Raw genomic sequence first — 15,658 nt, forward strand, 5'->3', positions numbered from 1 at the left:
TGTTACACAAAGCAAGGTACCGTATTTACCCAAATCTAATGCAAGGGAACATCCTTCCTGTCCTTCCTCAGTCAGTGTTTCTTTAATTTGCACTATTCCTTGCTCTAGCGAGACCAAGTCACAACCATTAAAATTCCATCATGCTGAGTGGAACGAAATTAGTACGCTTGTTACGAGTGAAGCACCTTCTTGTTCTTCTGCAGCCAGGTGGCAAAGTAGGCGGTGTCGCAGGTACAGAGCCAGGGATTGCCGCTCAGATGCAGGTCATCCATCTTGTGGTCACTCAGGTGTTGGAGCACGTGCAAGGCCACTTGACTCAGCCGGTTGTTGGTCAGGTGAAGCGACATCAGCGACCGCAAGGAGCGGGTGCCCACTACCTGAACAGTGGGAGCATGTTTGCTTTGCAGTTGGCGCGATTAAAGGGCCACTGTTGACAGTACCTAAAAATTAAATTCTGGGGTCTTATGCGCCAAAACCACGACACAATTACACGGCACACCATAGTGGGGGATTGGATAAATTTTGACCACCTGGGTTTCATCGATGCGCACCCATGGCTATTTTTGCACTTCACCCTCGTCAAATTCTTGACACATTACTGCCAGAACCATTTCACCCAAAGAAAAATTATGCAGATCCAACACACATGTTGGAATCTATGTTAAACGAGGCGTTAGTGAAGAAGTTTACTAAATGCTATACAGTTATTGACGACCTGTAGAATGGTGTTTACTTTCATCCCATACAGCATGTAATGACATGCATTGTTTGTTTATCTGCCACAGAGGTCACAACTTTAATCTCATAAAATTAGTGTGTCTATGCACCACACCGCTCGCAAGCTATTCCAAAATGCAACCACCAAATCAAGAATGTGCACATTGTGAGATATCCATGCAATGACGTCACTAACAGTAAGGCGATAAGGATGCTCTTCGAGGGAAGAATGGTGATCATACCTAAGAGGATTAGCCAAGAATAGAATGGTTAAGAAAAAAGTTAAGTAAATTAAGGAACCTGTTGAATATAATGCACAATTTCATTAAGGGATCAGTACATTTTAGTGATACCTATGAGCCAACATTACATTTTCAGCTTTTATGCAGGACTTCATTTTTCTTTATTACACAGAGCTGAGGTGCACTTAATCGTACTACTTCGCTAGTCAGCATACAGGGGTAATACAAGGTTGTTTGATGGCTTTGAAACGCACACGTAAACTTTGTACAGTGAAGCCTCATTAAACCATAGTTTGCCGGAGCTCGTAAAAAGTATGTACTAAATGGCAGTACTGCATAACCGAAATAGAATGAGATCACCTACTTACATGTCAAAAACGGAGCTCAGAGAGAGTGCAATAAAAGGGCAAAGAGCATGCAGTATTTATTTCTTTCGTGCGACAAAAGCCTGTTATTTTCGTTGGATGCCACGGCGGCCTAGCAGCAACGACAGTGGCCTCATACTCCCTTAAGCTGCAAGCCAGTTTTTCCACCAGTCCCCCCTTCTCAGCAAACACCCGCATGAGGCTGATGTAATGCGCAGCTTCTGCCGCTGTCGGGCCTGAATTGCCCATGCTGTTGCCTTCCGTGTCGTCCTCATCACTGTTGTTAGGCGACACTTCGGTAAAAATAACAGAGGCAATGATGGCAAAAATTCGAACCTCACAGCCGACATCTATTCGTAGTCCCAGCAGCACTGCCGAGCATCTTCTCCTTTACATTCCAAATGCCACACACCGTAGTCAACGGTAGATCTCTCTCCTGTGCCTGCACCGACTTCATGCCACATTCAATAGCACAAACGTTGTTCAATTTTTCTTTTATGCTGAGCACCCGCCCTTTGTCCGAGCTTTGGCATGATGCGAGTCCTAGCTCGCATGACACCACAACACAGGCCACCACTAGCCAACCACAACACTCCGTGGCTCAGAAATTCGAAATGTGGCTGCACCCTAAGTGTCCTCTGCATTTGCGCTTGGAGGCCGTCCTGATCTCTGAGGCTCATTCTTCTAGCTGGCCAACCTACCACTATGATTGCGCTACAAAAAGTGCAAACATGAAGTGTTAACCAATACGTACGCAATAAGCTGGTACGGTTTATGTGGATACAAAATGCATTGGGTTCAATGGCCACTGAGTCGGAGATTTGACTTTACAACATTTAAAATGAAACTACTGTTTAAGTGGGTATTGTTTATTGAGGTTTTACTGATTATGTATATCCAAGTACATCTGCAGAGATACGGACTGACCCATGTATTTTCACTTTGTCAAGGGCACCGACAAGGAAAACCTGTCCTTGTATATATGCGCACCTGTGAGTTGTTAGAGAAAAATATGAGGACTGCACCAAGATATTATGGACGAGGGCACCCTTTGTTCCCTTCATCCCAAGCCAACAGCAACGTGCACTACACAACAACCGGCACTTCATTTCCGTCCAAACGGGATGGAAAAAAACAGGCAGTAGGAAAAAAGAGGGCAGCAAAACAATCTTCAATTTTCTAAACTGTCTACCCGTCAAAGAGTTTGGAAATGTTTGCCGAGTGACAATCAAATGATCGCTATAAATAATGGATATTTAAACTGCATTTCACAAACACACACACAAAAAGAAAACAGTCACAAAGCGCAAATATATTGTGAAATGAGAGACAGTCAAATGTGATCTGCACTGAGCTTTGTGAGCAAAATTCAGACATGGTGGAAAGTTTGGCCTCCATTTCATCTGATGATAATACACGCTTATCCATCACTGAAATGCAAACACTTCCACATAGGTAATTTACCAGCCTAAGTTCACAGTGCACTTCTTTTATCGTCCTTCTAAACACCCTTGCGAAAAGATATACATGGCTACTGTAAGTTCCCGTTAACTTAAGTTCACACAGCATTATGTTTGCTATGTTAAAACAATTTTTTAATGCACAGTAAACTCCCATCGGTGTTTTGTATTGCTTAAGAAACTTTTCTGAATAACCTTGCTCAATGCACCATCAAATTTCTTTTATGAGCGCATTTCTTTATGTGATCGTGTGCCACCCTCTCTCTTAAAAGCTTTAAAGCATTTTCGCAAAAGGAATTTATTTTTCATAAAACTTAACACAACACTAATAAAATCATAGGACAAGTCCAAGTTGGTAAACATTACAAAAGGTTTGGGAGACCTGGCAGGCATGCACTTGGCCCAATGCAGTCCCAAGACAAGTAATGATTATGCGTGCACGATTACAACCACTGTACACAATACACCTGCTCGCGCTGCGGCTCTTCACTTTCTTTCACACCACAAGCAATGCAAGGGATTGTTAGGCTTTCGTGTGAGAAGGTAAGCCTTACTTGATCAATGGATGAAATCTCGTTGCCATGGACATCAAGCATCAGCAGGCTGTCCCAGCCTTCCCTGCACAAGAGAAAGGCAAAAGAGCACTTCACGATAACAAACATGTAATGGATTTCAGCGAAGAACAAAGCTGTGTTTTATTCAGGGATTATATTCTTGAGCAACCACTTTCAGTGATAGTAGTACCCCCTTCACGCGATTTTGCATGGCTCCACACCGAACACATACAAGTAGACAGCCGAAAGCGTTCGGGGCAGTGTGCAAGGATAGTGAGCTTGGCAAAGCGCCAGAAATGCTGTTGGCTGTATGTGCTGACACATTCGGTGCCGAGTCTTGCGGAACCTCCCGAATGTGGTTGCATCCCCGAGAGCAACAGTATGGTTGCTAGGGTAACTACAGCTTCTACTGAGCAAGACAGCCAACGACAATGACATGCCAAATTGCAAAGAGGTAGGCATAGCCAAAGAAAAACTCACTCTAAATAAAAAGGAATCCTCAGAACCCAGTGCAACGAATAAACGCACCAACAGCAAGAGATAGATATGACCCTCACCATTAAACACAGTAACAATCTGACTTGTGCCTTGTGAGTTCCTGTCTCTTTTCGATCACTACCACTACTTTCACTCTTTGCAGCACAATGACTTATGTGGTTTTCTGCATAATAAACTTGCCTTCTGTGAAAACTATCACATGTTTGTAATAAATGTTTGGCTTGCCTACAGGTCTTCCGCTGTACCATATTTTTCTTGTGCTTTGTCCTCTTTTACCTGCTTTCTCTACACATGATAAAGATGGAGCAATATGATATTAAAGGGGCACTAAAGAGAAAAGATGAAGTCAGTTTAATCTAATACAGTATTTTTTAAGATTACGTTTTCATTAATTTCATGGGAACAGGTTAATTATTATAAGGGAAAATTAAAGCCAAACTTCCATTTGACCAAACAGATGAAGGTTATGAATTGAGAGATTCAACTGTACCTCATGAGCCTTGACAGCAAGCAAGAATTCCTCTGGGCTGCTAGGCTCATCATACAGGCGGTTACGCTACTCATTAAAACTTAGTACTGGATGCAGCATGTACAACCAGCAGTGGTACCATTACATTTTAGCCTTAACAATACTCTGGCACAGCCAATACCTAATCACGGCCATCAGGCTTCTACGTCTCTAACTGTCAGAGTTCAACAGAACTCCTCACAACTGGCCTCTCTTTGGGCAGCAGTTTCAAGCCGTCGTGCTCAAGAATTCAACTTTGACCGAAGTAAACACAAATTTGCCTATTTAAGATTGGTGCATACTAGGCCAGCCGCTGCTGCTACTATCGTCGAGCTGCCCGCAAGTTTGAGATGCTATTGAGTCTCGCGCTATATCCTCGCTGCACAATTTTCTAGAGAAGACATTATAGTCAGAGGCCATGTCAAACAGCTTACTGACTCCAAGCCCACCCGATCAGCAGCCAACGTCTACAGTTTGTGTCATTTGTATGATGGAATAGAAGCTAATATTGGAGTGCCTAAAGGGAGACTAAACAGAAAGTCATGTAAGCTGCATTAGTAGATTACCCTTCTACAATACCAATAAGCCACTCTTGCCAATGCGGGAAGCTTGGTGAGCTAGAAAAGAAGCAACAGTGACAGACAGATGGTGCTGCCGCCTTCATGTCACACATTTTGATTGTGTCTGCTCGGGCCTAGTTACGTTTAGATCAGTGAAGACCAACTCTGTTGCATTCTGGAAAAGCCAAAGGCTGAACTTAGCAAGCATTAAAAGCTTTTACTGAAACACAACAGCGCAAATACAAAAATATACTTTGAAATTCGGGACATCACACTGACGTAGCGGCGTTAGAGTACTGGAGCAAAATATTAAAAATGGGAATTACTTTCAGTTACTTGTCTGCTAATCAGCCTCTGACTGCGAAATTAACGAAAATAGTAGAAATGTGCAAATACCAAATAGTAGATTATGTCTAGCCCTTGTTGGCTAGAGGAAATGATGGTGCAGCTGGGCAGACATTTTCCATGTCACAGAACATTTTGGGCCCCTCTGGTTTATCTACTCCCCCCCGCCCCAGCTAGAAAGATAAGTGGAAGCTTGAGAACATTGGCATTGAGGTTCAATTGTATTATTTTGCCATCGTCATGATGACATGATAATAAGCTCTGTTCCTGCCCCAATATTTGCAATATATGGCACATACCTACTCCTCTTAACACCCACACTAAACAATCAATCACATATGTCCTAACAGCTTTGCTGCATTATTTTGCAAATGTCTGTAGACGTGTCACAGCTGATGATAATATGCGGTGCTTAATGGCGCAAGGGCCAGGTCTGGCCAAAGAGTGCCATGCAAGTGATAGTTGTCCAGAAAAGCAACGCCAGATTACTTATTAAAAACGAAGCTTTTCTTTGCGCATATCGCCGAGTTTCGTGACTGTGGCTGTTTCCTTGCTGAATAGGCCAAACTATCACAGCAGAACACGGGAGCCACATGCGCCGCTGGGTTCCCTGCAGCACCACCAGATGGGGCTCCCCTCTGCACATCCATGGCAGTGGTGCCACCGGCAGCATGGGGGAAACAAACAAGGAGCCAGATAGCCTGCCTTCGCACATCTGTAGCTGCACAGTAATGAAGAAGTAAACGCATCTAGTGGATAGAATGGATTCGAATTGCACTACATACGTATGCGCATGCTGCCTCTGAAACCATCATGCATTCAAGGCATCTGTCATACTCGCCAGTAGTCAGCAACTGCTCTCAACAAACGGCTCGGCATAATTTGTGTGCCCGTGCTTGCGTGTGTGTGCGCATGTGCATACCTGCATGTGTGCGTGTGCTCATGTTTAGGCTCTTTATGCACGCACACAAAGCTTCACTGTATGTATACAGATACTAATTCATTGGATCTGCTGCAACTTTTTTTGTGAACGATGTTGTATTTACATATCAGTCTTAGCTGTGTTCCTTTATATCTTGTAAAACACTTGTGCTTTCCCACAAATTATCCTCTGTAAAAGTCTGTAAAAGCAGTCACTTGTGTAAAAATAGTTTGTAAACCGTTCCTGCTATGTAGAGTGACAGCCACACCATCAAGCTGCTGATCTCAGTAGCTTTCATGGCTACTTCTCTTTTTCGTTCAAGCAAAAGAAATTTAAGTACAACCTCTTATTTATTTATTTATTTATTTATTTATTTATTTATTTATTTCACAATACTGTCAATCCCGATAGGGATTATTACAGGAGTGGGCACATAACAGGAGTGGGCACATGATCATCAAAAAAAGTACAATATATGAGCAAAATAACACTGAACAAACAAGAAGTTAGCATAGAAAAACATCAACACTTAAATTCATTGAATAACACATTGGTCTTCACACTATTGCTCTTGCAAAAAAAAAAAAAAAGAGCTAAGTTGTGATCGCGACTGTTTCTTCTAAATGATTTGTAAATGTTTCTAATGTGGGCTAGGCATTGTTAGCAGGGTTTAAGCAGTTCTACTTTTGCACCGCTCGCAGAAAGAATGAAAAGAGAAAAGTATTGTTGTTACAAAGAAACTCTTCTAGCGTGATAGCATGCTTACGTCGAGTCGGTCTGGTGTGTTTGCACTTTACAGAGGCAGTGGGATCCAACTTCAGCGCACTGTGTAACACCATTCATTCATTCATTCATTCACAAAACTTTATTAGCGTCCTGAAGCCCGGTCTTTTCAGACCGAGGCGGGCCGCGTCCACGTCGGCACCGCCAGGCCGAGCCTTATGGCGTTATCGTGGACCCTCTGGACAGCCCGTAGCTGATCTTGATATGAAGAGCTTGTTATGAACTTGTGCCAGTAAAGCCATTTTTCTTCGGGGTCGGTGAGAGTCGCGGGACAGCCCGCCAGCATGTGTCTGATGTCAATGATGCCATCGCACACGTTACATTCTGTCCTAATTTCTCTTTCTGGGTGAATTTTATTTATGAAATACGGAGTGGGGTACGTCCCGGTTTGCAGTAAACGTAGCGTAACAAGTATGGGAACTTTAATTGTTGAGCCTTAGCTCGAATTCCGAGGCAGGTCATGGCTGCACGCCTTTTGCATGAAGGGCACTCTTAACAGCAGTCTATCATAAAAAAGAAAAGAGGGGGAGGGGAGAAAAAGATTGTGTGACACCATGCGTGCACTCACCCTTTCGAGGTCAGCATGAGCGACTTGATGCGGTTGTTGGCCAGCCGCAGCATGCGTGCTCGCAAGGGTAGATTCAGGGGCAACTCCTCCAGACCTCGCCCTGTGCAGTTCACGTCCACGGTGAGCGCCTCGGCAATTTTGCACGAACACTGTTCGCACAGGGCAAAGCCGAAGAGGAATGGGTTCCGGCCCTGCACACATCGGCGCGAGGTCAGTCACAATCAAAAGGGTGGCCAAGTTGGTGCAGTTGCACGGCACGACTCGATGCACAAAACGTGGGACAACCGATGAAGGAGATGGGTGTGCATTTCCAGAATAGGTTTATTGCGTTAAGCAGCACACCCACACACACCAAAAGAGAAAAGAGAGAAGAAAGAAAGGCCATGACCAAATACGCAGGAGTAAAGCTCTCATTTATGTGACAAGCAAAAACAAAATGTATAAAGGGACACTAAAGGTTACTTGTTTCGTGCCAAGGAGAGACTTATTTTAAGAGAAAATGCATTCTGAAGCGTCCGCGTACCTCTAGCGCAGTTCAAATCGCCCGCCTCCGATTGAGGAGTACTGACATCATGGTCTCATAGTGACGTTGCGCCATCGGTGAGTAGAAAGGCGTGCGCAGACGGCGCTACAGCTTTTCTGCGCAAAACGCAAACGCGCGGCCGGAAACAGAGCCAAGACAGAGCCGACAGCAGAGCGAAAGCGGGAGTATGGTGGCTGCTCCAAGCATTACATCCTACGGCACACGGAGAGTCCGTTTTCGTTAAACTATAGGCTGCGGTGAGCTCGCAGCGTGGTCGGCGTGGTCTGTGAGAAGTGACGAGCCTTTTCGCACTCGCAACAGGGCATAAAAAAGTGCGAAGAGTCGCAAAACTCGGCCTAGAAACGTGCTTCGCCACAGCCAGGGCATAGAATAAAGACTGGCCAGGGCTCAATACGACCCAAGCTGGTACGACACAGATGTCATTTCCCGCACCGCCACCAGGCGCCGCTACTATACCTCAAACTCCAGCGCAAGACGCCCATAAGCTGGTACTTCATTCTATGACGCAAACTTCGACGCTCGTTGCAATGCACCCTGACACCGACAGATTGGCTCGCGATGGTAGGCTCAACTTCAGCGATTTGAGCACTGACGAGCGCGACCTGCTGCTGAGGGCGTTGGCGTCATTGCGTACTACGACAGCGGCCTCGACACCGGCTCTGCGGAGCGGGAAAGCAACGAGGGCTTCCCACGACATCACATGGACGTGGCATTCTCGCTGCTCGTTCCAAATGAAAGTTTCGTGAGCCAGCAGAACCCTCACAGCACGACGCCATAACCAAACTACTGAAACTCCAAAGCGTGCGCGGCGCAGAGTCGAGCGAAAACGAAACCTTTCGAACACCCATATTACTGAAGGGTAACGTCAAAATGTTATTTTTTCTTAGAATCGAATAGACCTAGACAAGTAGCAATTTTTCCGTCTTATAATCGAATGATATGATATTTTTAATACTAGTAGTTGAGTATTAGTAACACAAATTATGAGGAGTCCTTTCGTCATCAGGCTAGTACCGGAATGTCGCTGGGGGGTCTCAAATCGTGTCATGCATTTACCTCAATTTCTCGGTTACTAAAGCTCTCTTCGCGATTATATTGACGCCTTAGACGTTCTAGAACATTGCTCTACCACTTTAACTTGAGTTTCTGGTAACCTTTAGTGTCCCTTTAATATAAAAATGTATACCATTATTATGCAGGCTCCTACACCTTAAGATTTCTGAATAAGACCCTTTGAGTGTTGGGCTTTTTTCCATCTGCTCTCAGCCCCTGACTGCCTGCTTTTTTTTTTTTTTGCATGAAGATCTGATGCTACATAGAAGCTGACTCTTCGTCGTCGCTGTCTCCTAATAAAAACACCATAAACAGTTATTAATTCCTATGGCAGTATGGAAATGTGCATGGAAAACAAGTACACAAGAGGAACGAGGACAACCGAAGGACAACCTATCAACTGAAAAGTCGCACAGCGGCAGAAAAATGCGACCGCTGTGTAACCATTCTTACAATAAACATTAAAATTTACTAAGCTGGCACGAACCGTGCGATCTGGCGGATAACCATAGAGCATGCTGGGTAAAGTGTCCAGCTCCAGCTTCACTTTGCTGAAATTGCGCATAACGAAAGGCTCGATTGGTCATCCGAAAAATTATCCCAAATATTAAAAGACAAATAATGTCCTTCATGAAATAAACATTATACGCCCCAAAAACGATTTGTCGCGGACAAACATTATTGAATATAACCCAGTAAAGATATCGTAAATTTTTATAGAATGAGCAGCTTTTTTTCCTTCACTGAAGCGATTACGGCAACTGTAGGCACAGCAGCTCATCATGAAGAGTGAAAAAACCGTAAAGGAAGCGCACTGTTCTTAACGACGCACTCATGACGGAAGCAACTGCACCCATACAAACCACATACTATCTACACTATGGTGCGTGTTCATTCATGGCATTGAAAATGGTGCCGGAGAGACTCCTGAAGACACGCGCTTTCTTCTCGGATGAAAAAACAAAATGGAAAAGCATGCGCTGTCACGTGACGGCAGTAGTCCAATCGGAAAGAGGAGATGGGCAGTGGAAGGCATGGATAAGGGAGGAAGGCGGAGAGCCCGTGTGGCGGTGGAAAAGTTCAAAGGATGGCACTACTTTTAAACATTGAGAGGCTTTACCGTAGTAAAGCTGGTAGCAACATCTAGTGACAATTTGTCCAACTACCATGTATTTGAAAAATTTTTGCATTGTGTCAGTGTTATGGTTGAATTGAAATAATAAAAGTACTGCACGTTAACAGTTGAGTTGCTACCGAAGCTTTGCGCCAGCATTCAAGGAGAATATGGTAAATTACTGCAGTACTAATGATCTATATCAGTGTATATACAATATGCACACAATCAGTGATATACATTGATGCATATTGATACATCAGTGATGCACACTGATACCCATTGACACAAATATATCAACAGCCGGTGGATTTAGTGCATCTGAGGGCTTAAAGAACGTTTGGAGTGTGAGTTCCAGGCCTAGATTAGGCCTAGATTAGTATGCAGTCTTTCTGTAGTTAAATTCTTTGTTCATGCTTCTTCATGTGTCTGCAATATTTATAAGACGTCTTTGTAGTCGTCTCTCTGTTTCTTTTTTTCTGTACACCCTCCCTCCCCTCCCTTGTGCCACTTTCTGCAATAAGCTCTACTTGAAAGCATGCATTCAGTTGTCCCCAGTCTATTGTTCTGTGTACCCCATGCCAAGGATGTCAAAGGTGATAGTTAATGCAGGCAAAATCAATTCAACTTCTTTGGCATTCAAATTGAAGGAAGTGTTTTTTTTTTAATGAAATGGGTAAACTTAATTTGGAATTTACCCCAAACACATTGAGAAAAGGAACCAATGAAATAATACTGAAATGATAAGCCAACTGTACACAGCCCAGTGCGATTAGCTGAACCATGTCTATTGCCAGCAAGTTTTCAAAATAAAATTCAAGACTCACTGCTATAGTATTGCCTCTAAATCCTGCATGCTGCCTTAGAAAACTTACGCAAGCATGCATACCTTACAACCCAACAGGTTCTTCACCTCTCTCATAATGTTTGACATTATTAAAAGGTGTATCAAAAAGACAATATATGGGTTGTCACCCTAAACAAAAATGGAAGTTTTGCAAATCATTGACAGCACTAGTCTAGCATTGCACTCAAGCTCCTTGGACAACGTTTTAACCATTTGCGGAGGCAACATGATGCCGCACGAGAGACAACTGCTGCTGCATAGCAGAAACAGTGCCCTTGCACCAACTCAGAATGGTTACATGATGAGCGCAGCCAGCAAAGTTGCAGGCATCGCCAGCTCGATGATGCATTAGATGAGACCAAAGTTCGTCACTCAATAAAAAAATTGCGGCAGAACTAATCTCACGGTGACTGTCAACAGTAATCCTAATAGCAGTCAAGCAATGCAGCGACGTACCACATTCCCGAAGTCACATTTATTTGACACATGTAGTGGTAATTCTGGGACTTTTGTTGCTTTGGCTGCATGCCTCATACTCTGATATCATCCCAGTTAGATACATGCGCCCGTTTGCCAAAGATGTCCATGGGCATGGTGGCATGGTGACGACTCTGTGACACAGACGCAGTGACAATGAAATGACGAAGGAACAATATCGATAGAACAACAAAGGTGTATGTATAATGGAAACAGCATTACGACAATGAGATTCCTAAAATTTTACAACGATGACATGAGGCCAATGAGAAGATGACGACTGTATGACGAAAATGGTGTGATGACGACAGTATGACAACCAGATGAAAAGTAGGAATGATGAGCATGGCACAACCAAGACAGCATGACTACGACGGTATGACAATGAACGCATGATAACGTTTGGGTGACAACGCAATGATGATGATGGAATGGCAACAGCATGATTCTGATAGAATGATGAACAAGGAATGACATCGATGAAGGAGAGACATCGATGGATCAACAAAGCTGATATGATAACAGCATGACAACTGAATGACGATACTGAAGCAATGATGATAGTGCAGTGACAGCGTGATGATGATGGCGTGACAACGACATGATAAAAGTCGGATGCTGAAGTTATATTGAAGACGATGGAACAAGCGCAACGGCAGATTGCAACGGTATGACGACGATGCAATGACAATGATAGCCTGACAATGCATTGGAACAATTGTGTATGGTGACAATGACATGACAATGACTGTATCACGAAACCTGTATGATGATGATGGTGTGACAACAGCATGAGAGTCAGATGACGAAGATGGAGTGACGATGACACGACAGCATTACGACGATGGTTTGACATCAGAGGCATGACAGAGACTGTGACGATGATGGCATAACGGCAGCATAATTACGATTGAATAACAACAATGTGTTACAATACGATCACGAAAACTGATGTGCATGGAATGACAAAGATTTGATGACGTTAATGAAGTGATGACAAATGATAAAACAGCAGCATGAGGACAACAGAATGATGACGACTGTGTGACAATAATGGCATGATAACGATGGCACGACAAGAGTCGGATGACAAAGCTAGAATGATGACGATGCAACAATCATGACACCATCATGACCCCAAACACATAACTAGTGGCCTAAGCTATCAGACAACGGGGACTACTGGGTAAGAGTAGAAGGCATGACGACAGTAAGACTAGTCAGATCAGAAAGCTGGAATGATGACGATGACTGAATGACCATGCTGACATGATGACCTTGAACATATAACCAGTGGGCTAAGTTATCAGACAACTGGGACCATTGGGTCAGAGTAGAAGGTGTGACAACAACAGTATGATGAGAGTCAGATCAGGAAGCTCAATGACGACGACTGAATGACCAAGATGGCATCACAGTGTTGCTGTGACAAGGAATGCATGACTGCTGTATGACGACAATGCAATGACCATGACAGCATAATGACCCCCAGTCCATTACCTAGTAGACCACACTATTAGACAAATTGGGCCATCGGATTGGCATAGAAGATGTCACAACCAGGAGCAGATACCTAGTGGCACAAACAGGAAGACAACTTGGGCAAATGGCACAGCGTAAGAGGAGGACAGATGAACAAACAGGCTCAAAATGGCTGAAGTAGGCAAGGAACGCTTTTAACATAACAAAAAAAAATTAAGTTGAATCCCGCTACAACGAACGCCACTTCAACGAAATTTTCTGCACAACAAATCATTCTTGGTGCCCCATCAGTGGTGTATAGGAGTCAATGCAGAAATATTTTCAACATAAGGAGCACTTTTTCTAGTGCTGTTCTGCTTCAATGAAATTTGACAAAGCAACACCAGGCTTAAAAATTCAATTTGTTGCACAAGAAATACAATTTCAAACATTTTGGTGCATTTTGGCACATAAAACTATGTCTACAAAGTTTAAATTGCGAGTTTAAATTGCACCACCAGAAAGCGATGCTGATGACCGAGCATGGGGGCCGCCACTGCTCGATGGCGACGGCGATGAGAGTGGCATTCCTTTGCCATTGGCTTGAAACTTCTCAGTTGCAGTGAATCCGAAGCCAAAGCTCAGACATCTAGTCAGTCAATGCTGCATCTCAGCAATGTCAGTGCGTAGAATGTGTGGTTCACTCAGGGAAGCCATTCTGTGTTTTAGTGTGCTTTTTGACATAGCACTGCCACAAAAAAGTGAAAGTTTTCATCCTTAGAGGATAAAGCTTGCATTCTGGCAGAAGTCACAAGCGGACAGAAGAAAGGTGACATTGCAGAAGAGTTTGGAATTTCCCCCAGTTTGCTTTCTCCCACTCTGAAGTCTAAAGAAGCAATATAGGAAGCATTTGCATCAAGCACATCAGCTAAGCGAAAGAAGCTGACGCCGCTGGCGCATGAATAGCTCGACAAGGCTATGTACACGTGGTTTGTGGAGATGAGGGCTAAAAAGGTGCCCATCAGTGCAGACTCCGTACAGCAGAAGGCGCTAAATTATAGTTGCCTGCTGGGAATCGACAACATTAAGGCAAGCACTGGCTGACTCAGCAGATTCAAGGCCTGCCATGACATTGTCGGCAAGGTGCTTTCTAGTGAGTCAGCATTGGCGGAGACAATGCTGACTCGCCAGAAAGGATGTCAACAAATGTGTCGTCATTGTTGAAGCACTATGCCATGTGTGACATGTACAACGCTGATGAGACAGGCCCTTTTTGGTAAGAAGCTGCCGTCGAAAACCCTCGAGATAAAGGCCACAGTGGAAAACACAGTAAAAAGCATGTGACCGTGCTGCTATGTGCTAATGTGGACAGATCTGACAAGTGCCCACCACTGCTTATCAGGAAGAGCACAAGGGCCCATTGCTTCAAAGGCAATAGGAGCCTTCCTGTAAAATATGTGGCCAACAGCCAAACTTGGATGAGACAGGCCATTTTCTCAGAATGGGTCATTGCATTTGGATGCAACAAGAGGAGCCAAGGCCAGCAGGTGCGCTTGTTGATGGACATTTGCTCTGCTCATCATATTCTGGAGGCAGAGCTCACAAATGTAAAGCTCAAGTACCTTCTGCCCAAGTGCACTTCAATAATCTAGACACTAGAGCAAGGCGTAATAAGTCTGAAATGTGCCTGCTGCCAGCGAGTGATGCCACGTCTCCTACTGGACGTGAAGACCGGTTGAGACACAAAGTTGGACCTATGCATGGCGCTGCAGGTCATGGCTGCTGCATGACCTGTATCCGGACATCCAGTGATTGTAAACTATTTCACGCACGCGGGCTTCAAGTTCAAACATCCAGACGGCGACTCCGCTGAGGATCCTGCCTACTGCACAGAAGCAGTGCATCCGCCAGCAGAGGTAATGGCGTCTCGGGTGGCCCTTCCAGATGCCCGAAATGTGCCATCTGGTGTCCAGCTGGAAGATTTTATTGACGCCGATACTGATGTGATTGCCTATGAGGAACTGAGTGATGACATTATAATAAGTGTTCACAACGAGGAGCAGTCTGATGAAGACAAAATGCCGAGCCTGCAGCCTCCATCGGCCACAGCTCACTTGCTGGATGTGTTCGATGTCATGGGAAACTGCGTGGCTGCACATGGTGAGGACGTCACCATGCAACTACCCACTGAATGCGAAAATCGTGTCATGACACTCCTTGGAAGAAAAAGGATGCTTGAATTTTGGAAATAAGTTTCTGTGGTATGCCTGTCCAGGTTAGGTATATTTTTGTGAATTTCACGACAAAAATTTCGCTTCAATAAATTTTTTTCTTTCGCACCATTAACTTTGTTGTAGCGGGACTCAACTGTATTTGCCATATTGTAAGATGTGCCCAATTGAAATGCGCACCCACTTTCTGTGTTTGTAGCAGAAAAGTAAAAATGACATAATTTCTAAACGAAGTAGAAATATGACGCGCAAGCAATCGTTTAGCTAGGAAAACAGCCAGGGGTCTAACATGGGTTGCACAATGGTGGTCGGTTTACTAAAGTCAGCTTTGCTGCACAAATAAAGGTCACCTTCACAGCAATACAGCTATGTCATGTGGTAAAGCGTACAAATGCGACGCATTTGTATG

General features: G+C 44.2%; 1 protein-coding gene across 3 annotated transcripts in view; it reads right to left on the reverse strand.

Moving 5' to 3' along the window:
- The window catches only part of LOC135921662 (protein halfway-like), a 48,718-nt gene that overhangs the window by 13,969 nt on the left and 19,091 nt on the right, over positions 1 to 15,658 (reverse strand). For all 3 annotated transcript variants that reach the window (XM_065455956.1, XM_065455957.1, XM_065455955.1), the window contains exons 6-8: positions 7,523 to 7,713; positions 3,339 to 3,402; positions 186 to 377 (exon numbers count right to left, since the gene is read on the reverse strand). In XM_065455956.1, the coding sequence (XP_065312028.1) occupies positions 186 to 377; positions 3,339 to 3,402; positions 7,523 to 7,713 (447 nt within the window). The remainder of the gene's footprint in view (positions 1 to 185; positions 378 to 3,338; positions 3,403 to 7,522; positions 7,714 to 15,658) is intronic.

The sequence above is a fragment of the Dermacentor albipictus genome, chromosome 8 (assembly GCF_038994185.2).
Source record: "Dermacentor albipictus isolate Rhodes 1998 colony chromosome 8, USDA_Dalb.pri_finalv2, whole genome shotgun sequence".
In the NCBI taxonomy this organism is placed as follows: domain Eukaryota; kingdom Metazoa; phylum Arthropoda; class Arachnida; order Ixodida; family Ixodidae; genus Dermacentor; species Dermacentor albipictus.